At 38.5% G+C, this 26,997-nt stretch overlaps 1 protein-coding gene across 1 annotated transcript; it reads right to left on the bottom strand.

Annotated features, from left to right (window-relative positions):
* Positions 1 to 434: 434 nt before the first annotated feature.
* On the bottom strand, positions 435 to 25,795 carry tlr18 (toll-like receptor 18). Its single transcript, XM_030749187.1, has 8 exons — positions 25,701 to 25,795; positions 16,076 to 16,159; positions 10,492 to 11,490; positions 6,802 to 7,984; positions 5,745 to 6,193; positions 3,222 to 3,234; positions 1,038 to 1,187; positions 435 to 724 (listed from the first exon to the last, which is right to left on the bottom strand). Exons 3-8 carry the CDS (start codon positions 11,478 to 11,480, stop codon positions 566 to 568), a joined length of 2,943 nt encoding a protein of 980 aa, XP_030605047.1. The 5' UTR covers positions 11,481 to 11,490; positions 16,076 to 16,159; positions 25,701 to 25,795; the 3' UTR covers positions 435 to 565.
* Positions 25,796 to 26,997: the final 1,202 nt, after the last annotated feature.

Here is a 26,997-nt window from a genome sequence, read left to right as displayed (position 1 = left end):
GACACTGTCAGAACTGTTTCCATGTATATAATATAAATATTCCTGTCGTGAGTCGGTTACAAAAGCCAATTTAAAACCGACTTTTTGGCCATGTAGGACCAGCGTTTTCCCCAGCCAAGACAAAAAAAAAAAAAAAAAGACAAATCACTTTTACGTTGGTCATTTTTCCTCTGACCGCGCAGGATTGTATTCACACAGCGTTTGGAAGAAAGGGTGACGTCAAGATATATCATGGTAATGATTTACCCTCATTAGACACTAGGTGGTGCTTAAAGTTGCTGGAAAGCTTATGAATTAATAAACCTGTTGCCAGGTTTTATTCTCTTCACGACGACATTTCTTTGACTGACTGTAAACTTAGCCATTTCAAACCAAATGATTTGTTATGAAGCACTTTTGCTTTCTAAAAATAACAAAGCTCCATTTTGCTTACATCTTTATTGGGATGGAAGTATTTTCAAGGACAAAATGAAATCAAATTGATTATGAGTAATGCATCTTTTGCAACATTACAGGGTCTTGAATGATTCAAACCTTAAAGGTTACAATTGAATGATAAATGGACTCATTTATTTCCACATTTGTCCGAGTCCATGAAGAATTCATTGCAGGCAACAGTCAGTGCAGCGACCAGTCCAACAAACTCCTGGAAGTCCACCAGACCATCCTTGTTATCATCCAGTTCACGCATAATCTTCTCAACCACATGGGCGTCATTGGGGCCCTAAAAAGGAGCATTAGGTCGAGAGTTTTTTCACAAGTTCAAATCATAATGGCTTTGTGTTTTTCATTTGCATATTTCAGAAACAATTTCTACTTTAAGAACATTACCACCTGTCCCAGGTATCACCTTATTGAATTGTAAACTCAACTGTTTGGTTAGCAGCTGAGCTATTGATGGTGTTTTACTCTGATTCACCATGGATAAAACTTCATCCAGCAGTCACTTCAATAAATTTGTGCCATGAGATTAACTTTAGGGCACCAAAATGCATTGATTTTTTTTTTTTTTTTTTTTTTTTTTAAATTATACTCACTTCCAGGAATTCCGCAAGCTCACTCTGTAACAAATTCTTCAGCTCCAGTTTGGTAAGTGTGTACTTGTCTCCCTCTTTTCCAGAATACTTGTAGAACACATCAATGAGGTCCACCATAGCTCCTTTCAGATTGGCACTCATTTTGCAGTCCTGTAAATTAAGGCAGGGAAGGAGAAATTAGCTACCAAAAAACCCCCCAGAACATGGAAAATACAATGTCATTTTGTTTATGGACAGAAGTGAGTCACTCCCTGTACAGAATTTAAAACCAGAAACAGTTTGTAGCTTGAGACACATTGCGGTTGCAGACTTTACATACACTGGCACATAGTTGTTACTACAAAAAAAATAAATAAATAAAGTACATTTTATACCCTTGTACCGAACAATCACAGGAAATCAGATTCCCTCCACCCCATCTCATTCTGCTCAATGGAGGGTGGTGGCACTATAAGCCAGAATCAAATTACATTTTGTTGCTCAAAGCATAAACGCTCAAACCAGTGGAAAACTGGCCTGACTCAATATAGTTCTTTTACAAGCCATGCAACAATGTTGAATTGGACCATTTCTTGGTCAGGTGTGGTGATTTCTTCTAGTTTCTTGGCCATATAATATTACAGGAGCCAGTCTGTTTTCCTAATTAGTTATTTTTGCTGATAAATCTGTCCAGAAAAGTTCAAAACTATTCTTATGAGCTCGTGACTACACAAGAGATAAAACTTTAATGATCCCACAATGAGGAAATTTGCACATTACAGCAGCTCAAGTACAAAGAAGGATGTAATAAAATAGAATAAATAGAGAACACATACACTATATACAGATATCAAAATACTATATACACATTTGCAGCTGGTAATTGTATACAGCATACACAGTATGCATTATTGGTGGGAGTGTAAATAAATAAAATGTATATGTACTATATAAAAAAGGTACACTGTGTGCACATGTGCGCCAAATGAAGTGGTGAAAAGTCCCAAAAAGCGTATTACTGTAGCACAAAAAAAAACATATTGCACCAGTTTACATGAATCCCAGTAAGCAAGCTTGAAAATGTGTTTGAATTTGCCTTTACAGCATATGGCATTAATTTGCTGGAATAGAATTAATGAGTATATGGGAAGCTTGAAGCATTTCACGAAACGCACTTCATTCGCTGAAACCTCCCAGTGTGGGAGCCAAACAGAATCCACGTAGAGGAGGATCGGGCACGGTAACCAGCCAGTTGCAGTGTTTAACCTTATACCTGCCTTTCACTATCAGAGACACATGAGAAGCCGCTACCGGAGAGCAGTTTCATTTCAACCCCCCCACCCCAACCAAATGAACTAGTGGAGGACAAAAGACAGACCCCCTCCGGGGCAGCTCACACGAAAAGCATAGTTTTAGCCCTTTGTTGCATTATATTACACAAATGACCCGATGCCTTAAGCTTGGGTTTAACTCTGTTCGTATTTCATCATCGAAGCCGTTAGATGATACTTCAGCCTATACGAAGAGCGACTTGTTTCCATGAGTGATAGTGTCTGCGAGGGAATGCGTGAATATTTAGAGTTTACAAAAATCACTTCTCTAAATGATGTGGTGCCAGACTCCCCTAATTATTCTCAATGATTCCTGTTAATCATTTATTCCCGGCGCGATCAGGAAGCTAATTAAACGTCTTTGAATGTCAAATGAGAAGCTGGTGTTAATTAACTGCGGATCCAACTAAGGCACGAGCAGTTTTTGAAAATGTTACAGGCTGCCGCTCTATGTCAAAATAACGAAAAATAACCAAAAGAGGGTGAAGGAAAAGGATAATCAAGAACTTACCTGGACACTGACGCTAACAGGTGCTGTTGGAAGAGGATCGAATTGAGCTCTCACGGGAGCTCTCACCTCATTAGTTATAGCTGCTTTCACCTGCGTGCAAATGAATCATAATCAGATAGGCGCCGCCCTCTGAACAGCATATCAGCTGCTGCACAGGTGAGCTGCAAGGCCATGTAAGGCAACCCTCTCAGTTCTTAGAACTTTGCACAACAAACACGACTCACTCACTTTCAGCACCTTACATAGTTATGCTGCATAATTACCTGGGATTATTTAAAAATCAAGGGGACAGTAAACATGCTCAGTGAGGGCTCAAATATTTATATGTATTGTAGGGTATCCTGTAATGGTATCCTGTAATACCTGGAGTGGTGGCCTAGGGGAGAAGAAGAGGGTTCATCACTGAGAGGACCCTGGTTCGAATCCTCGGGCTGGCATCACTGTGGGTCCCTGAGCAAGCCCACCCCCCCAGGTTGCTCCCCGGGCGCCCTTTGGCTGCCCCCTGCTCCATGCTGTGCTGTGTGTACTACATACTCCATGTGTGTGATGGGTTAAATGCAGAGAATGAATTTCACTGCATGTATATGTATGTGACAAATAAAGCTCTTTCTTCTTCTTCTTCTTCTTAATAGTGCAGGTTTGGTATTTAAGTTGCATTACAAATGCAACTTGCACGTGTGCAGCTTAGTAAAATATTCCAGATGCAAAAAAAATTTAAAATCGTGAGTATTGTAAAATATATAAAAGAATTGTTGTTTAAATTTCCGTTTTTAAAACTGTCAATCTTGACCTGAAACAACCAATATTAAAATCAGCAACATTGAGAATAAAACAAATAGGCTCTGGTAACTCCACCCCATATCCTCTCTCGGGCCTGGTGCAAGTTTATTAAGTATGACTAATGCTTTTTTGAATACAATTTGCATGTAAGATAGTGATTATATTTGAATGACAGTCTGACTTGTGAAGAAATACAAATTAAATGCAGGTCATGCTCTTAGAGATGATTTGCATTGGTATCTCCTGGTAGCCTATGTAATGTGAACACTTTATGCACGCTTAGTTAAAAATTCACCAAACTGAAACACATTTGGTGTCTACAGCAAGGTGAGACCAGAGAGGACCATTTTTGATTTGAAGAAAATGTGTGAGGGAATAAAAACCACCTGCCTTTGATTACTGATTAAAGTTGTTCTAAAAAATGTGCATATAGTCATCACACTTTTGACAAATGGAATTAAAGAAGTTTTTATTCATTCATTTCACAATATCCATATACTGCACAGGACAAATTATTAATGACTATTATTGTACAAGTTTGAGAACATATACTAGGAATCTTCACGAAAAATAAACATCTCCTTCATTTGCGTTTCTATGCAAAAGTTTACCATTTTATGGTTTCCATGTAAACACTGATTATATCAAGAAAAAAACAATAATTAATTACACAGTGCATTTCACATATGCAGTGGCAAAGAAAACACATGGGTTTTTACTACATACCAGTTAGCAAAACTGCTGACATGGTGCACATGCTTCCTGTGTGGTGTCACAGTTCTGTCTAAGTTCAAGGGTGTCATCTTTGCCAGTGGCCACAAAAGTATGTAAGTAAAGGCTACTCGTTCAACACTGATGGTAACACACAAAAGTAGTTAAGTCATTTTTAAAATGAACGTGAAATTAACAAAAAGAATCCAGCACATTTTCAATAATAAAAAGAAGATTAAACATCACGAATCACGTCAGAGCTCAGCAAAAAGCAAAATCGTCGATAAGAACAAAATAAAGCTGCTGTTGATCACACTATTAAATTCTTCAATCCAAATGATTAAATACAGTAGTAAGGTAGACCGGATGCTTCAGCAATTAAAAACAAAAACCTTCCATCACAAATAATATGCGACAAGTGTACATTCACATTCATCAGCTGGATATCCAGTTTCTTAATTACAGCCTTTATTTTACATAAAATGTGCGTAAATACACCCAAATCAAAGTTCACCCAGACATTGCATTTTTATCTGCTATCTGTCTATACAGCCCATTCTCATTCCTTTAGTTATATCATACGTGGTGACAATGATAACTCTGAACACTGAAAAAAAAGATAAACAATACACATTGTATGAAACTGTAATTTACAGAGGGCCCAATGAAAGGTCAACGTGTCAAGCGACACCGGTCTCATCTGTGAGTGTGTTTTAGCACTCTACTGTTGAAATATCTTTTAAGCTAATAATAATTAATGAGAGATGGATTTAGCAACAAACAGAACAACAAGTGCAGACAGACATTTTTTAAATCGGTGACGATCTGTGTGCAATATTCAGTGAAATGGGAGTATTAGTCAGCTTGAAACACATCGAAGATTACACTAAACACTTAAAATCTATTGGAACTTCTAAGCTTTTGCATTACAACTTGATATCACTTGTATTGTTACTGTATGGTGTCATTTGACTCAGCCCGATCTGAGTCAGAACATTCATGATCTCATATCTCTCAGGGCCAAGAATGTAACAGTGCACAGTCCTTTCACAGTGTGGCACCTGTCACCATGGCTTCTTGGGACCTTGCTTGTTATCCAGAGTGCGACATGGGAGATCTCATGTGAGCCGGCCTTTCAGCGCCTGTCAGCAGGGCACCTGGCCTGAGACACTCAGAGGGAAAGTGGAGCAGAGGAGATCAGCTCAGCCCTCAGGGATGACATGACAGATTGCCTTGGGCAGAGAGGGATTGTTGCTGTCTTTTTTATTTTGTTATGATAATGACATGTATTTTTCTCCATGGTTGGCTTAACCTACCCAAAAATGTTACTGGAGGGCAGGTGCTTACTGAGAAAATATTTAGGAAATTTAGGCACTTGTTTAATAGTTTTGCTACAGTCCCATCAGCGGTATTTGTCTCTGATTTGATGACTCCTCATTTCTTTCAGTAATTTCTTTTTCTTCTTTTTCCACATTTAACTTATCTTCTTCTGGCATCCTGTCCCCTATGGGAGGACCAATCACAGAAATTCTTCCCACAGATGAGGTTCTGCTCTTAACACTGTTTGTGCGCTCTTTGGTTTGTGGCTTACCCAGAACACTCTTCAGCTGTGCCCAGAAAAACCCTTGCTGGTTAACCTGCTGGGGCCACTCCAGGTATGTCTTTGTACTCAGCATCTTCTTAAGCTTGCAGTACTTGCTGGGCAATGAATTAGGATCAATAGGCTCCTTAACCACTAAGATGACATCACTGAAGGTCTTTCCCATTGCTCTCTGCTGAGCAAAGTACAGCTCATAGTTACACCACTCGCTGTTAACAAAGTGATGTGAGAGAACAAATATTACCTAGGAATAAGAAAAACAGAAAGGAAATTAAACAGTGCACCTTTTTCTGCATGGGTTTTCTAGCAACTTCTAAAAAAACATCAGCATGCAATGCTAAACGAGTCCAGCTATACTCAACAACCATCCATTTATAATTGCCCCTTAAGTCTATAGCATCATTTAATTCCTTCTTTAAACTTTTAAGAATCATTAGCCCAATAGTCAGCAAGTTGTCAGATGACTTGAGCAACACCTAAAATGGCAATGTATGCTCTAAATGAGACGTGCCAAGGGGAAGTGACAACTACTGGACCACAATCACAGATCCACTTGACTGAAAGCTATTTTATTTTGGTAATTGGGTATGTGCAGCCTTTGAATGAACAAAATTATGTGAAATTACATGCCTTTCTATTGGGTGATGTTGCCATTGCCAGTTAGTTGAGAAATCAACTGACTGAAACTGTAGTTCCCAATAAAACTGTCTGCCCAAATAAATAGTTTTTGCTGTGAGTATTTTTTCACCAGCCCTATGAAACGTATTGGATTTGCAAGACTTTAATGTACTATAACTGCTAATGTGCTGGTGTATACTGGGGTGCTTTTACTGCAAATATACATTTTAGTACCTTACGACTGCTTTCAATGTTCTCAATGATGTTATCGATGATCCACTTTCCTGGCATGAAGTCCCTCTCATGAATACACAGACGATAGGGGTTCTTGTTGTTCTCCAAACAGGGCAAGAGCTGGTCCCTCACCCAATCAGCATCTGAATGGCTGTAGGATATGAAAGCGTGGTAGGTAAAAGTCTCTGAATTCCCAGCTGCTTTCTCCTTGTGAGCTCTGTATTTGGCCCTGATGATCTGATATGTGGCTTTAGTGTACCATGGGAGGTCAAAAATATAGCAAATCAGCATAAGTATTAAGATCACTGCTGTGGTGGTTGCAACACAGATGATGATAACTAGTCTGATGTCACATGCTACACGACCCGGAAAGTATTTAGCTATGACTGTGTTGAGCAATGCCTCTGGGTGGTAACACCTGTAGTTGTAAGGCCAGTCTGTGAGGTTTACCTTTCCTTTTGAAATTGTGTCTTGGACGAAAGCATGAAGCTCACATGTGCAATGATAAGGATTGTTCCCGGCCCGAAGTTGAGACAACTGCGGCATGTCTTCGAAGGATTCCTTGCTAATGAGGCCAAATGAATTCCCATCCAAAGCTAGTGACTGCAGTGACAAACTTTCCCATTTAGTTGGGATGAATTTAATTTTATTCCCACTCAACAGAAGGGTTTTGAGGTTGGTAGCTTTCTCAAAGTACTTCATGTCCAGCTGATCCAGGTCACAGTGTGACAGATCCAAGAAATGTACTGTGGTTGGTAGACAACTGAGAGCTTCACTTACGAACTGATTGTGGTGGGCAATAAACTTGGTGATATTTTGTTTCCAGACACAATCTCGGCTATCTTCAGCAGATCCTAATTTGTTGTAGCTAAAATCCAACACCTTTAGTTGCTGGAACTCCCTTGTGAGGGATGATAAATATTTTAGGCTGGTCACTTCATTGATGCTTATGTTGAACGTATGAAGATTTGGCATGGTGCCCTTGTAATCACACTGCTGGTTGAAGATGAACTCATTCTGTAGTCGATTATTGGTGACATCTAACAACTCCACACCTTGCATCTCAACCCATGAATCACAAGGCACAGAGTTGAAATACACATGCTGAATGGACAGTTGCTTAATTTTCTTGAACCAGGTGAAACGCCAGTCAAATCGCAGCACATCAGGATTACTGATATACCTATAAGAAACAGAGGTATTTAATGTTGTGTATGACTTCAGTAGCCTGAGCTTGACATGCATGTAATCTGAGTTTGCAACATCTTATTCCATCATAGCCATAGAAAAAATTTGTAAAACCCACTATTTCTTAGTATCATCAAGTCCTGATATGTTCCCTTTCAGTTATGCCCCTGTGTTATATACTGGACCTTATCATTTTTTGAGAAGCCACTGAAGTCACAGTAAGGCAAATCTGATGAATAGGGCAGGTGGTGAGTGAAAATTGTGTTGGTGTGGGCAAAAACTGTTGTCCTAGGGGGTGAATTTCCTCTGCATAACCTTGTGAACAAAATTGCTTGGTTGTAGCTGAATACTACAGGGTCTTATAACCAGAGATGACCTTCCAACCAAAATTTGGGTCGATGTCTGTGTAGGTGCTCAGTCATCCGGGTCATAGTAGTCTCTGGAGCTTGAAAAAAGGTTACTGGACTTCTTTAAGTTTCTGGAAGACGTTCCACCTCTCATCCGAAAGGCTTCTTCAGTTCCCAAACCAGAAGGGTGAGAAACCCAGGTATTTAAACGCCAGTGGGTGTTGTCCCCTGGAGATGGTTGTGACTCACTATTGTTCATGTGCATAATCACATGTGCCAAGGCGTGAAAGAAGGTGTGGGTCACCACAATCAGTGGTTTTGGGTGAAACCAAGTTGGGACTTCGCCCCATTCTATCAAGTGACCTACTGAGGTTACCTGAAGAAAGGTGTGAATAGAGGACAGGCAAACAAATATGGCAGACACTAGTTTCAGTCTGGCCGCTTTTGGTGACATCACAGGCCTAGTTGCTCAGTCTCCCTTAATCTCTTGTCTTTGAGGTGACCTCAATAGGTCACTTGATTGAACAGGGCAAAGTCCCAAATTGGTTTCACCCGAAACAATTGATTGTGGTCACCCATGCCTTCTCTCACACCTTGGCGCATGTGATTATGCACATGAAAAATATTGAGTCACAACCCCCTCCAGGGGACAGCCCCCAATAGGGTTTAAATACCTGGGTCTCTCCACCTTCTGGTTTGAGAACTGAAGAAGCCTTTCAGATGAGAGGTGAAACGTCTTCAAGGAACTTAAAGAAGTCCAGTCATCTTTTTTCTAGCTCCAGAGACAACAGAAGTTGAATCTTACCATCTGTACAAAGTTTGTACAGATGTAAAGTACACAATGTAACTGGTCAGAGTGGGACTAACAAAGCCATCTAAAAATAGCAGCAGTAATGGAAGCTGTCAGCATGCAATCTAGAAGATGACCTTGAATGGGAAATCGGCCAGGTAAATCAGGCAAGGGTTTGGATTTCCATTGGCCTGTTTTCAGAACTTTTCCTTACATCTCTAATGGATATAAAACATGGATCTTGCCACCATAAGGCACCCATTAGTTTGTGGATTACTCTTGTGGCCATCTGTTTTTTTTTGTTTGCTTGTTTTTAAGCATTTTTACTTTAAATATGACCAAAACTCAAATTATGCTTAAGGGAGTAAGAGAAGTATGATTAAAACTACTCATAAGCTGCACTGTGAAACAAACAAACTTTGGGTTATTGGATGAGTAAGACAAAAATCCCTTATCACAAGTTTCAGTTTTCTCTCTCTCTCTCTCTCTATATATATATATATATATATATATATATGTATATATGTATATATATATTAGGGGTGGGACTCGATTAAAAAAATTAATCGAATTAATTACAAGCTTTGTAATTAATTAATCGAAATTAATCGCATTTTAATCGCATTTCAATATTTGACATGAGAAATATTAATTTAAGTTTGGTTGATGAATAAATCAATATACATAAGCTTAAACTTCAAAATTTTGTTTATTTTCCCACCAGTATACTACACAGACCAACGAAGGGTGGAAGTGCTCCTGTGATAAGCAAACTCCTGAAATTAAAGTTAAGCATCATAACTGGATAGTTTTATTCATCATTAATGTCTCACTTAATATAGTTGGAAATTAATCATTAGCTCAGCTGTATTCCTTGATGTTGAAATGTGTCATGCTTGTTTTAACAGCTTATTTTCAATAAAAGACTTAAAATTAAACCACAAAAAGGAGAAAAAGTTCGTTCTCCGTTTAACCAGCTGCTTTTACACAGCTGTGCTTCGCACTCACGGTTGCTAGGCGACATGAGCTACGTAGAGGTGAGGACAGGTGACGCTGATATGAAGGCTAGCCGCTCACTTCCTCCCTTTGCGGTCTTCGTGGGCTCTGAAGGACGTGGGCCGGGTCCTTCGCAGGATGCGGCCCCTGAATTTGGATATTGTGCGTCGATATAATCTGTATGCCGGGAACTCGTGCACTGAGAAACGTTCCACGGTGCAAAGTGCGTTAAAATGCGTTAAAATTTTTAATTCGTTAATTTCCCCGTAATTAATTAATCGAAATTAACGCGTTAAAGTCCCAGCCCTAATATATATATATATATTTATATTTATATATCTTTAAACTGAAATTGACCAAAATACTCACCAAAGATCCAAGTTATCCAGTTTAAGGTCTGTGATGCTGGAATTCGTGGCACTATCAACAAATGTTGGTGAACGGGCAAAGTCAATATATTGAAGTCTTAATCTTTTGATACTGGCCACTTGTAAGTTGATTAAAGCCATCCTTAGGAGGTTCTCATTGAATTTACCTCTGTGAAAGATGAGTTGATAGGCTTTAATGTCCTTTAAACCCTGAAAAATGTCCTCCTGTCCCGTGTAGTATGTGAATTCAAAGAGGTTGCGAAACTGAATGACACTGAATGTTTTGTTAGCAATGTCTCGTAGCATGTGAACAAGAGCGTTTGGTTGTTGATCTATAGCCATATCAAAACCAATCTGACTTGTCTGAATGACTTCTAAACTTCTAGGCTCATAGTAACGGAGATGGGAGGAACACTTGATAGCAAAACCTTGGAGCTTGATGTTTTTCAGGGGCTGAAAATCCTCTTTCTTTAGACCCATCACCAAAGGGCCACCCATAGAGAGAACCTGGAGTTTTGAAAATTTGGAGAAGCAATCAGCCAAAGTTGCATCTTTATAAAGGTTATTGGACATGTAGAGGTTTTTTAGATTCAAGAGAGGTGTTAGTGCTGTGGCAGGAATTTCCTGCAGGGAATTATTGAAGATGTCAAGATGCTCCAAGAGTGTGTTGTTTTTAAAGGCATCATTGTCAATGTGTGAAATGTTGTTGTACGGCAGCTTAAGGATGCGAAGCTTAGGGAGGTGGAGAAAGTCATCAGCATGAACAGCTTGAAGTTTATTATAGGAGAGGTCTATTTCTTCCAGTGTGGGTGGAAATTGTCTCCATGGGATACTGTCGAGCTGTCTTCCCAGACAATCTGCAGATCGGTCAGAGTTGTAGATCTGACAGGGTCCCTCCTCAGTGTTGGTAGTGGGGAGGGAGAGTGAGAGCGTAGGGGATGTGAGAGCTCCAAGAAGGAGAGCGCTGAAATTTATCAATTTCCAAATCATTGTGTTAAACCTGGAAAGGAACAAGAATAGGAAAGATTATCCAAACATTTTATTAAATTTTTTTAGTAAATGCAGGACATTCACATTATATATTGCTCAAAAAAAATAAAAAGAACACTTTGAAAAAAAATCATGCTGGATAGCTATACTGATATGGGCAGAATAATGTGTCAGGAACAAAAGGATGCCATATCATTAGCTGGAAATAAAAATGATCAAAGCACAGAGAGCTAAATCCAAAGATGCCCCAAAAATCAGTGTTTGTTCGCCCCAAACATGCTTGTATGCATGTCTGACAATGTCAGGGCATGCTCCTAATGAGACAACAGATGGTGTCCTGGGGGATCTCGCTTCTCAGATCTGTACCAGGGCATCACTGAGCTCCTAAACAGTCTGACGTGTAACCTGGTGGCATTGGATGGACCAAAACACAATGTCCCAGAGGTGTTCTGTTGGATTTAGGTCAGGCAAGTGAGGGGGCAAGTCAACGGTATCAGTTTCTTCATCCTCCAGGAACTGCCTACATACCAGAGTTGTTGTTCGACATTGTTGTGCACCAGGAGGAACCCAGGACCCACTGCATCAGTGTACGGTTTGACAATGGGTCCAAGGATTTCATTCCGATACCTAATTGCAGTCAGGGTGCTGTTGCCTAGCCTGTAGAGATCTGTGTGTCCCTCTATGGATATGCCTCCCCAGACCATTACTCACCCACCACCAAACTGGTCAGGAGGAATAATGTTAAAGGCAGCATAATGTTCTCCACAGTTTCTCCAGACCCTTTGTCCATCTCTCCAAGAGTAACTGCTTGTCTCCTGGAATCTACTCCATGGTCTTGAGACTGTGCTGGGAGCAGTGATGGTATAGTTACCTTGAAAAAATAGTCCGACTACTGATTACTCCTTTAAAAAGTAACTTAGTTACTTTACTGATTACTTAATTTTAGAAGTAACTAAGTTAGATTACAAGTTACTTTATTAGTTACTTTCAACAGCTGCCAGTCTTGTGCCAAAAAGTGATCGTCTGTCATAAAGTGATCCTCACGTTTCTGTGTGTTTTTATGTGTAATGTCTTTGCTTATATTGGTAAACAGAGTGCAGTCATCATGATTTATGAAGGGCTTATATATAAAATGCAGAAATAACCTGTTTTTCAACGATCTTTAGAATTCTGTGTTATTGTACCTACATTATAATCAAGCCAGAGCTTTTTGGCCACTTCAAATATCTTTATAGAACTGTGATGTTATACTTCTGCAGCCTTCTGAGCCAGATTTCTGTTTAAAAAGACGTTTTTAATGTCAGACAGTTTTTAACCTTGATTAAAAAAATGAATATAAAAAAGTCACTTTGCCAAAGACTGATTGCAGCTGTTTCTCACTCAAAATTACCTGATATCATTCATGAGATATGTTTGATATATGCTTCACAGATTATATGTCAACAAGTCATTTACAGCCATTTAAATACAGGCAATCATTTTTTGGCAAATACCTAAATTTTATTTTTGACGGACGATCACTTTTTGGCACAATACCAGCCTCTACTACATACTGTAGTAGAGGGCTTTTCAACTTTTTCAGCTCTCCCCCACTTACTGGTTTGTACCAAAGTCCAGCTTTTATTGTTTGGGTCCTGGGGGGCTCCTGCATTAGCCGCAGCTCTCCTTCGCTCCACCTGTTGCGACTCGCACTGTAAGTTTGACTGCGCCGTGACTCCAGATGTTTCCTCATATTTGACGTAGTGATCTTGAAGCTACATAGCACTTTGTCGCCAGCACAGAGTGCACAACTATCCTTGATGTTGTCATCTTTAGCTGACACAGACTCACAATAGTGTCTGTATTTCCAGCTAGAAAACGGGCATCTCTCTCCTCCCTCCATTGTTTACGTTTGTGTCGCTGTGCTGTTATTGTCCTCATGCTGAAAATTGGACTAAACTGTCGCATCTGCCAGACGTCACTCCCCGAGCCGCAAGAAGATAACAAAAATATATCTTTGTACTGAGGAAAATGACAAAAATAGTAACGCACAGTGACTTGGATAAGTTACTTTAATCTGATTACTGGACTGCAGATAGTAACGCCTTAGATTACTCGTTACCGAAAAAAGTAGTCAGATTAGTGTAACGCGTTACTGACATCACTGGCTGGGAGACACAGCAAACCAGCTGGCAATGGCATGTATTGATGCTGATGATTGTTGCCCTTCTAGTTAGGATTAACTGAGTGTAAGTAACAACCCCCTCTTCTACTTAACAGAGCAGATTCCAGAAGTTTAATTGACTTAATGCTATAGTCTTATTAAAAAGTGTTCCATTATTTTTTTGAGCAGTATATTTTGATTAAGGTTTTATTAAATATTTAACATTTTCAATAGAAAATGTCAATTCAGATTTTAATTGGTTTTCATTGTTTTCACTTAACTGAAATGATCAATAACAAAGTAAACTGAATCCAGTCATTTTAAATGTTACTAATTATTAGCCATGACACACACACACACACACACACACACACACACACACACACACACACACACACACACACACACACACACACACACACACACACACAGGTTTGTAAATCAGCAAAAGATGTTATTTTCAAACTGCATCATCTATCCTTGGAAACAGCAACACCTCTATTCTGTAAAAATAGGAACTGTGAAATAAACTAATCCTAATTTTGTACTAGTTTCTGAGATTTCTTATACATTCAATTCCATAATTTCCTATTAAGTCATAAGTGTGCCTCTTCAGGATAGTTGGCTTCCAGCTCATTTTCCAGGTTAAGTTAACCTACAAATTACACACATCACTGCATTTATTGAATGCACTCACTCAACTATCCTGCATTTAAAAATACATTAGTTTCATCAACATACCTTTAACATACATTTTCATTGGTCACTCATTAAACATCAGCAATAACAACAATTACCCTGCGCACCACTTACCCTCTGAAATCTAGCTTTCTGCTTAAGGCTGGTAATACAGACTCTTTCAAATTCCCCTCTTCCTTTAGCCCTTATTTATATTAGTAGTCTAGGGTTACACATTGTCTATGCCCTTATGTGGAAGCTTTATAACACTTGTTAACGTTGGTTTTTATCTAGTCCAGAGGTGACGTGGCTTGAATAAACATCTCTCTATAGATACTACAGGGCAGTGTAGAAAAAGTGTTTCTTTCTTCTTTGTTTATTTTAGATAATTCTAGGTGATTATACTGTGTTTTAATGCATTGTCTGTTCATCTGTGACAGTTTGGATAGGAAAAAAATATAGTGTCATCCTGTGAAATATAATTTTGGTTCAATTCATTATCTCAGCTACAATTACTTTAAAGAGGCTTCAATCAACATCCACACTGAGAGTTGGTACAACTGATGTTTTAATTTCTGAGTTATATTTCTGGCAGGATTATGATCAAAAATGCCGATACAATATCATATATCCAGAAATATATTCATTAGTGAAATTTAATTTCTTGCAACAAATGTTTTATTAACACTTGAGTCAGTTACTCATTTGTCTAATTATTCATCAGAATGACTGTGGTTAACATATTGGTCTAGAAAAAAAGAAAGGTATGACAGATGCATTCTTTAAATCAATATCAGAGTGTGCTACTTTGACCATCATCTTGCTCATTTGACATATAAACATAGTCTGGAGAGTAAAACAGCAGCAGTAATGCTGCTTAGCTATCTGATTTGTGCGTCAGAGGACAGCTGTTCCTGGAAATTGACAATAGATTAGATAAACATCAATAACATTTACTTAGTAAGGCACATCACATAAAAGACACTGTTGTAAAGTGATGTTTTATCCTGGCAAGCACCTTAGTTAATCAATACAGTTTAATCTCAAAATATATGAAATGCAACCAAATTTCAAGCCCTGAGAAAATGTTTTCATCATTAATTCATGTGTTTTTTGTTTTTTTACTGGCAAGTTCAAATCTAACCACAAATCTGCACCAAGTTCATCAGATATTTTAATGCTGAATAAACTAAAATATACAGATAGTCTTCAAATAGCCTCAATAGCCTTAAATCGCTAATACCAAGCACTTTCAAGGGACATGGTTAATAATTAGGCATTTGGTATGTGAATGTGCAAGACATGCCTGTCACTGGAATGTTAATAGTTTATTGTTTGACCATCAAGGTCAAACCTTGATGGTGCAAACTTTTTTCCTTTTAATTTAATAAAGCATTTATTTTGTACCAGCAATTAATGGTTTCTGAAATTTGTCTTTTTGTTTGTAGGCCTGTCTGTGTGATATATGATTGGTGAATAGTTCTGAAACATAGATGTTAATATTGGAGGTTCCAAACGTCAGAAATGAGGAATGTGAAATACTGTAAAAACAATAAACTTTCTTTATATCTGAGTGGTTAATTATTTAGGATAAAAGCAAAATATTGAATTGGCTCTGTTTATTATTATTGTTATTATTATTATTATTATTATTATTATTATTATTATTATTATTATTATTATTATTATTATTATAAGTAGTAGTGTGACAGTCAGATGGCTCTCCTATATAACATGACTTGCAAGTGTTTGGTTTTTTTTTCGTGTAGCTTACCTGCTTTCCTTATGGACCAGGGCTCAGTGTGTAAAAATGCCGGTAAGGAAGCAGGAAGAACAGTTCTTTGCAGTGTATCTCGGCCTGTGAAGGATTAACACATAAATATTTGATTGTTTATTTCAGTGTTTCATTTGTTCCTGAGCAAGTTGGTTTGGCTGAGATTAAAGTTAAGCTTCATAACTGGATAGTTTTATTTAATGTCTTAATGGAGGGCTGTCAGTATATTCAGAAATGAATATTTATATCGTATTATACATATATTTATATAATCTTTATTGACCCCTGCCATTCACTGTTCACGCTTCTGCCATCACGTCGGCAGTTCCAGCATGGTATGTATCTGTGTGTGTGTGTGTGTGTGTGTACAGTATATATATATGTATGTGTGTGTGTGTGTGTGTGTGTGTGTGTGTATTTGCGTTCTCATATTGTTCCCCTGCCACTGAGAGTAAACCTTGGATGGTTCGGTGGAGAACATCTGGTATATTGTCCTCCTTCTGTGTCTCTGGTACCTCTTCGAGCAGTTAGCCAAGCTGCGAGTTTTTCCTTGGCAGTTTCTAAGGCCTCAGGCACAGACAGCTCTGTACTTCTTAGGTCCGCCTTTTTTTCATCACATCTTTCTGCAGCTCTGATCGCTGGCTAACTTCCCTCCATGTTGCCTTGGTCTTAGCCTCTAGTCCTCTTTTCCATGGAGGGTACTGCTCCTTGTGGCTGTTCAGCTTATAGCTACATATAATATTTGTGTACTTTGAACTGACTGGACTGAACTGGGTTGTTTTCATTCTGTTTTTTAGGGTGTTAAATCTTTGTTTCTTAAAATATTATGTCAGGAGAGAAACCTGGCTGGCAGCCCCCCCAAAAAAACCGACAGGTGGGGTGCGAATGACCTGGGGATAAAGTCATGCGAGTGCAAGTCAAATGTTGAACATCGGATTAATTCTCAAGGCGGAACAAGGAAATTACGCTAGCATGTATTAGCAGGTAGCGATTAGCGAAATTCTCCACTGTCTTATGTGTACATTTAAACACCCCCCACCCCCACATTACATTAGCCAGCATGGCATGAGCATCTCTCTTTGACTCCACCTGTAAGCCATTGTTTTGTTCTGTGTGATATATTGTAGAGATTTTTGTGGTTCTCATGAATGTACAATTCCCAGGTTTTCTGTCCTGTGGTGGGCAGCCTTATGTGTGAAAGAAACGTGCACAATTATGTTGGCAAAGCTGCAGAATTCTCTATTCCATCATTTAGTATTATTTTCCTTTGTGTAAAAAGTCAGGTGCTGTGTCAAAACAGAGTTGTGCGTAGTACAATCAAAACACCTACACATAACACATCCTTTGTGTACACAATATACAAAACATACGGCCCTTTTCAGAGTCAATTATTCTCCCCAGGCTGGTTCACTGCCAGCTTCATATAAGACAAGCTGGAAACTCCCCAGCAGCATGTGAGGAGAAAAAAAACATTTGTTTTCACTGATCTTGTCATGTTTAAAGTCTGTAGACTGGCAGCGCCTGGTAACTATGACATTGTTATCTTTAGACCCAGCTGAAGGATACAAATTATCCTAAACAGCAAAATAAAATTACACCATGTGCTGGGCGAATGCTTTATTCGTTTGCTGCAGGGTGTCCATTAATTGCTGATAAAGGAATCTATATGGCTCATCCTGTATCTAAAATGGGTAACAACAGATTAAAGCAAAACAAGTTTCCATTTACAACTTGTTACAAGAAATGAGTGGTCTATTTTTTTTTAACCTTTTGGGAGAATATGACAACTTTAATGACCAGGATCCAACTGAGTACAGTAAATGAAAGGAGAAATGAGGTTGGAATAAGGCAACTGGAAGAATAAAACCAACAGAAAATGAAACAAAGATGAGCTCAATACCCACAAAGACAAACAGATGCACAGACACAGATAAAAGTGTCAAAGCCTGGTATCCAACTATTTTTTGGATTGGCATAACAGGGTGTGAGCAATATAAATAATAAACTCAAGCTTCTTTCAGCTACCAGAGAAGATTTATTAAATATGTCACTATCTGAGAATCATAAAGATGTGAATCAACTCCTCAGGGAAAACCAAACAGGTTTTCTACTGTCAACCGTAAGCTATGTTATTAAGGTTGGCTCTTGGCTGGTAGCTGAGCCAAAAATTCTGATACACCGAACGACTAGAAAAATGTCCTGTTGCTAAACTGTATCTAAGGTTTGCCCTTTACAGTCATGGCCGAAAGTGTTGGCACCCCTAAAAATTTTCCAAAAAAATGAAAAATTCCTCCCAGAATATTATTGCAATCACACGTTTTGTTGTGCACATGTTCATTTCCTTTGTGTGTATTGGAAAAAACAAAAAAACAGGCTCAGGGAGGGGCAGTCATTTGCTGCGACCGGGTGGGGCTGAGGGGAGAGAGACAGGACAAAAGACACACTGTGGAAGAGAGCCAGAGATTAATAATAACAGATAATTAAATGATGATTAATGCAAATTAAATCGAAGTAAAAGTTGTAGCGAGATTTCCATTGGTAAACCTGCAGAAGGATCATTACTGGCTGCTGAGCTTACTCCTCGGCCTGTGAGGGTCTCTCACACAGTCTGCTAGCACTGCGGGACCCGACGGCGGTGCAGGCCGGGCGGGTAGGTGGCTCAGCAGTTCGGTGTGTACCCACATGCGGGTGGAACCGCTCACAGCCCCCATATGCGTCCCTCTGTTGTCATGAACCCCGTGTCCTAGCATCTACTTTTTCTGTTATTATTAAAATAAAGGTAGAAATCTTTTTATAATAGTCTAATATTTAGGGCTTTTGCCTTCATTCACACTGAAGATTTAACTGGTTTTACCACAAAACAAAATATTATTTGACCTCACCATTGCCTGTAAAATGAAATTACTGAACTTTACAATAGATTTTTTTTTTTAAAAAAGCTCTTTTAAAAGGAAAGAGTCCAGGCAGATTTAGAGGCTTTTGTATCTTAACTCTTCATACATTATCATATATTTTTTAATCAACAAGTGCAAGACTTGCACATCACATCATTAAAAATAGCCTAAATTTAAAAGGAATATTAATATATCAAATGATAATATATTACTTAGGATACAATGTTGATTTTATTTTAATTTACGAGAGCATCTGGGCCTCACAGTCTCTGCCGAGAAAAATTCCGGCCCAAATGTAGGACAAATGTAGTTGGTGACCCCTGTCCTCCCCTCTTGAGAAGTGCAACTACACATCAGGTGGATGCAGCCCTCAAGGATTGTGATCAGATTGTGATCACACAGTAATTAGCACACACAATGTGTCAAGCACAAGCATAAATGCCACTCACGTAGGATACATACATAGGCCCTGCAAAGACCCAGCACAGAAGTCTAAATCAGGCCTAAGCAAGATGTTGCCCTTAGAGGCGCCCATAACTGGGACTTGATGGATGGCATGGAGGCCCTCATGTCAGGTAGTTGCGTCAGTGGGCTCAATAAATTCCTGACTGCGAAGTGCATCATCACTTATATATTTCACTGCAAAAGACAGTCTCATTGAAAAGTGCACCCCCTGTTCTTAATAGTGGAAGTAGTAGACTTGTTATACTGGCAGAAAACTCTCAAGTCTGGCAACTTAAAGTTTCATTTAAGAAGTTATGACAGAAATATCATCCAACTAAAAGTCTTTAAGAAGACGACCCATGAAGAAAGTTAAAAAGAGTAAACAGCTTGAATTAACAACTTTCAAATCCATTTCCATAAAAATGAGCAGCATGACACCTTTAGGGATAAGAATTACTGCACGATTGCTGTATTAGACTGGAGTAGTGTTAATTAGGTCTGCTGAATCAAGTTTCACAGTCCAATTCTGACCAACAAAACCGCAATGTCTAATTTAAAAAAGTGGAAGGTTGTTCCTTTTAATACTTGAGCTTAATACTTCCATTCACTTTCCAACAAGACATCATCCAAATATTTGTTGAATTTTGGGAATTCTTATCTAAACTTAAATTGGGTAATGGTTCTGGATTAAAAAACGGTCATCGTTCAGTTTCGTACAGTTCAATTCAGTTTTATTTATATAGCGCCTCAAGGCGACTGTGTTCACTGTGCGGATTTTAGTAGGACTCAAATGCGGGAAATAAGGAGACTTGGGAAAGGCCAGCAGATTTACTGAGGCTAAATTTGAGCAAGAAAACAAACTGCAAACTGCACGAGGAGCACAAAGACACGGCACACTGGGGAGCATAACAGAGAGACTAGCAAACAAAGGCGCGAAAAACTGTATATGCACAGAGGCCCAGTTAGGGGACCAAGACACAGGTGATAAAGGTAAGGGCAGAACACACGAGCAAAAAAAAATAAATAAATACATTAGGGAGGAGCACCAAAACCACCCCCAAATCCTGGAACTAGACCATGATATTTAGTCATATTTTGCTAATCAGATAGTGATAAATTAATGAATTATTAATTCATTTTACTTATGAAAATATTCAGTCTGAAAGGATAATGTGAAGAAGTCATGGCCTACTGCTGGTACAATTTCTACAAGACAGTGTAAATTCTTCACTCTGGGCTTCATACTGTGAGAAGGTAGCCTTGCACTAAATCAGTAACCAGGTTGTGAAAGAAACAACAAATGGCTCTATCATTCATTAAACTGTGATATCTCACTGATATGGCATGAAAAGCGTCATTCAGTAAGTGCAACGATCTATTACTGCATCTGATATTTACCCAGCAGTCAATAGTTGGTGGCAAACAGTTGTCTCATTGACATATGTTGGCAGAACTGGGCCCACTCCCTCGATATGACAGATTTATCTGGCAGCAGACTTATTTCACTGATGAGTGTTCTTTACTCTGGTTTAATGAGGCTGTTTACATGCTACACACAAACACAGCTGCACTTGGTTGATGATTCTGTTCACGTTCTTCCTCCACAGCAACAGATGCTGAACATGTTTACGTGCAGAGGTTTGTCTCTCAAACATCAAAAGTTTTTTGTTTTTTTTAACAACACTGTTGCCTCATAGAAGCAAAGAGTAGGAAGAAAATGCAGTAAATAAAACTAGAAGGGTACTCAGTAGAGTGCATATCTCATGTACCCCAAGTCTTCTATGTGTCAATACTACGCTGTAATAGAGACCACTCAGACTCCATCAAAAATTACTAGATCACAAAGACTAGAAATTTATTGTATTGACTTTTAAAAGCTGTAAAATATAATTTTATATTTGTTTTTTAAAAATGAGCTCCACATGAACAGACAGTGGTATGTATATTCTGGATAAATTTCATTCAGTTTATGTACCCTAATAGCATCCTCTAAAAAGACTAAATGGAAAAAAAACACTTGCAGAGATATATGTATATGATTTTTCTGCAGGGTTAGTACTTCACATTGTATTTTAATTTCAAATAGAAAAAGACATTGATAATGAACCTTTGACCTTGAAAATGTAATCCTGTGTTTTTGGGCCTCTAAGCAATGTTTCCACAAAGTCTCATGAATTCTGGTTCAAAATTTATTGAGTTATATTCCAGTCAGACAGACAAACGAACATAAGTGAAAACATAACCTCCCTCCACCCATTGGTGGGTGAGGTAATTAAATTGCTGTTTACCAAAATTACTCCCAAAAATATTCACTTTTTGTTTTCTCTCTTCGGCTCCACTTCCCAGTTATTATTGTTTTAAACCACACGCTTCCAAAGCCATTTACAAGAACTGCGATTTTCCTGAAAGAATTTCCAATAAAAGCTTTTTACCTCAAAGGAGACAAAGAGGAAAATCTGAACAAGTAAAGTGTCTCATCGTGAAGCACAAACTGCTGCGTGACCAGACACTTTTCACTTGGAAAAAAGCCCCAATTTTTAGGAGGGTGAACTGAATGAAGCTTAGGTGTAAGTCCAATAAGGAAGATCTGTTTTCACTTCCCTGTCTGCTTTCCTGGGTATCAGTCTCCACTTTACATACTTTAAATGTCACTGCTTACTTGTCATTCTTCCTTGCAGACTTATTCATGCAACCCACCTCCTCAAATCACTCAGTGTGCCACCAAAGCCTCCATCTTTATCTTCACCACCACCACCAGTGTCTAGACTCTGGGGGTCCTGTCCTAAATCCTACCATCGCTGGGATTCCATTCTGCTTCGATGGGCCATCGGCATCTAACCACCAAATAGATTAACTGTATTCTGTATATCAATAAATAATGTTCAACTTTTCCAAATGATCTCTTCTTATCGAAATACTTTAAATGTGAAAAAGGTGTAACACAAATTATACAAACAGTTAAAAGCATCCAAACCATAAGCAGGGGACTGGAAAGAGACAGGGCAGCAAAGCCTCTTTCAGAAAGGAAACCCAGATCTTTTTTTTTTATATTCTCATCAGTATCCTCTCAGCAAAGAAAAGAAATGTAAGCAGTAGTTAAAATCTTTCACATGTAATACACCTTTGTTACAGCAGATATTTAGATTTAACAAAACAGGAAAAGCATTGCAGTGACTATTAAATCATATCATAGCTCCAGTCACAGTTTGATATAAGTAAAGTGAAGAGTGCAATGCTAAATGCAATACAAAGCAGAACAAAAGTTTCAGGTGGGGGGGACTTGGATGATTAATGAACCATTACAGACTGTTTAGTTTGAATCAATTCTCTGGGAAGGAAAGTGTTAAACAGCTGTAACTAATGACATTTCTAACTTTAGATTCTATTTCAGTGTTTCAGTGCAGTGCTCTTCAGTTGTGCATACTGGCTCACTACTGTGGTTAATTACCACAGTCAACTGGAACATAACAATTGCAAATGTTATTAGTCACACCCGACAAATCAAACCATCCACCATGAGAAAGCTCTATTATGCAAGGCAGTGTGGGCAGACTTGCATTTTGTTTAAGTTCTTTTGTTTCAGATGTCTCAGGAGGAGTTTACAAACAATGTACTTAGCAAGAGCAGGAGGGATTAAAATGAATTGAGGTCAAGGTATTCTGTCTTATTGCAAAATAGAAAGGACAAATACTCAGCAAAGAAAAATGTTCACTGTGTGTCAGTGTGATTTAACTCCACCCATAAGTCATCGGTTTGTGTCACACTGATGGTGCCAATGAATGAGTAATCAAAGAATGACTGTACTCAAAGACTTAATAAAAACAGGAAAAGTGAAATCAGGGGTCTAAATTTAAATGTTATGTCTCACTAACTAAGCAAAGGACTCATGAAAATCCTGTAGTTTAACAAAGAAGCTTCCTCTAAACTCACATAGTGCCAGAATGATCCAGCACTGGGGATTCAGGGAGTTCACTTCACTTCACTGAGTAGCCTGCATTGTTGCTCTCTAAAGTAATCAATGTATGTGTGTGTGTGTGTGTGTGTGTGTGTGTGTGTGTGTGTGTGTGTGTGTGTGTGTGTGTGTGTGTGTGTGTGTGTGTGACCAGAGCACAGAAGCACAGAAAGCTGCTTTGTTGTAAATGTTTTCTGCTAAAAAAAAACCTGTTAATTGTGTTCTTGCCAAACATCTTGATCGTATCTATATATGTGTCAAAAAAATATGCAGTGACATTTTAGATACTGTCACAAAAACTGCCTTTAATTATTAAGGTAAAATAGTAACTATGTGATTAGTCACTTTCTCCCATTACAGATAAAATCTGATTACAAGAAAAACTAATTAGATTCAGTGGATTCCTGGAAAAGTGGGGCAGCTGTGGTAGGGCAGAGCTGCATCACCTTACCACTCACATGTACTGTATTTATCTTCTCTAAGCAGCCACAGTGTCATGGGCACAAACATGCAATTACATCCACTACTATATCTGCTCAGGATAAGTCTCACTGGTCATCTTCTCAGTTTCAAGATAAAAAGATTAACTCAGTTGGCTTCAGAAAGTTCAACATTACCTTTAAAAAATAAGGTTTAACATAAGTTAAAGCAGTAAAGTACTGAAATAAATGACAGTGGAAAAAAAAATAAAACAGTTTAAGAGGGCAGAGCAGCACCAGCAGCAGGGATCTGATGAGTTCAGTATACAAACAAACCCTTGAAAAACCACCACATCCTGGCTGCTGCTTCTGCTGTCTCTAAATAAAACTTAAAGCTTGTAATCGTCTCAACATGACTAAGCCTTCCAGGTTTTTGGAGAAGACTTTATAGACATTATCAGGCAGGCAACAGTGATACCAACAGCTGCTCAGATCTCCCCGAAGTTAGCTTATTTACCACTGGGGTTTCACCGGTGCCAGTAATTAAGCGCGCTGATTGCCTTAGGAGTGTCTCTAAGCATACAGTAAACCTGAAGTTGGTTTATCTTTTTATAATTATCAACACATCTCATTAAAAGATGAAAACCAGCAATGATCCAAGCCATCTTGCCTGTGGCCTATATGGGGAAAGCTGAAACAGTGAAGGCCTCCAGGCTACTGTACTTCAGTTGTCACAAAAACCTCACACAAAAAAAAGTTCTAACACAAAAATCTCCACACATTTCAGAGCTCTGACAGACATTTGTTATTCTTTGATAACACAGCTGAAGTGCTGGAAAGAGGGATTTTCATTGTTTGATTTTACATGCTCAGTGAATAACTTAATAAACCAAACACTTCAAGATCTTTAGCCGTGCTACCAGCTGTGTGAGACTGTGCATTAAAAAAAAACATAGCAGTGCTCTGGTATATGTTTGCATTATGCTTGGCATGAGAGTACGTGAGAGAGCTCAAAATGTTATCAGCCTAAACTTGCATGCTTTCGAAAACATGATATTCAAGGATGTGAATCTTGCCAGTTTGTTTCCTGAACCAGTTTGAGCAGAGGGATTAGAGGAAGTGAAAGATGCATGCCTTCCTTGCGCTCCTGTCTCAAAGGTCCTTTGAGCAATACAAACTTGAACCCCCAGCTAAACAGGAAACCTGCTTAGCGACCACTTGATGAGAACGTTTTTGTGGTGGACATCTACATCTGTATGTGGACCCAAATATTCAAGCCAAGGCTCAAGCTTGGGAAGCTAACAACTCTCTGAGTTAGTCTGGCCAGAACACTGTATTTAATTAGAGTCACCAGCAGATCTATCTATCTATCTATCTATCTATCTATCTATCTATCTATCTATCTATCTATCTATCTATCTATCTATCTATCTATCTATCTATCTATCTATCTATCTATCTATCTATCTATCTATCTATCTATCTATCTATCTATCTATCTATCTATCTATCTATCTATCTATCTATCTATCTATCTATCTATCTATCTATCTATCTATCTATCTATCTAATCAGTCTGCTTGATTCATTAATGTTGTAATGTATCTTGACCCCTGTGTAAATGAGGATTTTTATACAGGTTTTACTATAATACAGATTTATGATGACTTCCATTCAGTATCTCTGTTTACATTTTTACACTGCTTTATCATAGTCATATCCAAATTTCACCAAATGATTTTTTTTGTCATCACGGACATCATTGCAGATAAAAATTTAAGGTTTATGGCTTAATTAAATTTTAGAAGCTTAAAATGTCCTGAAGGATTTGAACTACAACAAACTTGGCTGAATTATTTTAAACATTAAGAGGCAAAACAAGGTTGAAATGAGGAAAACAATATATTTAAACTCACCTCAAGCTGGGCAGACTGGTTAGACTCAGCTTCTCTTCCTCAGCTGGACCAAACACATTCTAACCTGTTCTAGCTGTTAGGAAGCCACTCACTACTGGATCAGTTACCTTGTAGGCACTGTGTGTTAGCTCAGTCTTTGGCCCTCCCTCCCTGTCTGCCTCTTTCTCTCTCTCAATCACACTTCAGTCTCTCTCTCACTCTGTGTGTGTGTGTGTGTGTGTGTGTGTGTGTGTTTGTGTGTGTGTGTGTGTGTGTGTGTGTGTCTGTGTGTGTGTGTGTGTCTGTGTTTTGCTCAGGAATGTGGAAAGTATCCTGGGAAGATTTTCTTCTGTGTCGGAAGCACTACATATTTTTTAATCAGTTTTTCTCTGTCTTGACTGCAAAAAAACAAAAAAACCCAAAACAAAACAACCTGCAACAACAACAACAAACCCCATTAGTGACAAAACTATTACTCTCTTGGAAATATCAGTTTTAGACATCACTGCAGCCGTTACTCTAGTCATGCAAATTTGATTTGATTAGATTTTCTGAAGCTTTTAAGATATAAATTAAATATAGCGGGTATGTGGTAAGAGTATTGTAAGGTTGAAAAAAAATTGAAACAATAATTACTGGATAAAGAAAAAGCAGGCAATGTTCAGACCAGGGTTATTATAGTTAACGAAAACGAATGAAATAACGAAAACTGAAACTGAAAAAACATTGTCGTTAACTGAAATATATAAAAACTAAAATTAAAAGGAAAAAACGATAACTAACTAAAACTGAATTGTGAGTTTACAAAACTAACTAAAACTAACTGAAATTATAGACTGAAATTATTCTTTTTTTAAAACTCTTGTGGATTGATATGAAATCATTTTTTTCCTCTCTCCGAGTTTAAGTTCGCAACGCCGTCGGGCAAATGGGTGCGCATGTGCGTGCGTGCGCACACCGCGCTGCTCCTCAGAGAGTCCCATGTGGAGTGTTTTTTTTTTTTTTTTTACCATGATAGCACAGATAGCAGCGAGTGTCTTGTTGTGGATGATGAAAAATGTACGGAACACTTCTTAGTCAGGAAAAAAAACACCAACATCAAAGTAGACCTGAGAAGCGCACACAAGGCAGCCACGGAAACCGCTCTCATCCTACAAGGCAACCCGGCCTGCACCTCCAGAGAAACGTGACTACTCGTCGGGTCAACGCAGCCATAATGTTGTGTTTAGTCCTTGTGCGTTTCCGGCTACTTAATCAGTCAGATAATAACAATCAGGACTAATAATCAAAGCATCAATATAAGGACTCACAAATGTCA

Source organism: Archocentrus centrarchus, chromosome 16 (assembly GCF_007364275.1).
Source record: "Archocentrus centrarchus isolate MPI-CPG fArcCen1 chromosome 16, fArcCen1, whole genome shotgun sequence".
Taxonomy (NCBI): Eukaryota; Metazoa; Chordata; class Actinopteri; order Cichliformes; family Cichlidae; genus Archocentrus; species Archocentrus centrarchus.
This window is presented reverse-complemented; position numbering and strand designations above follow the sequence as displayed.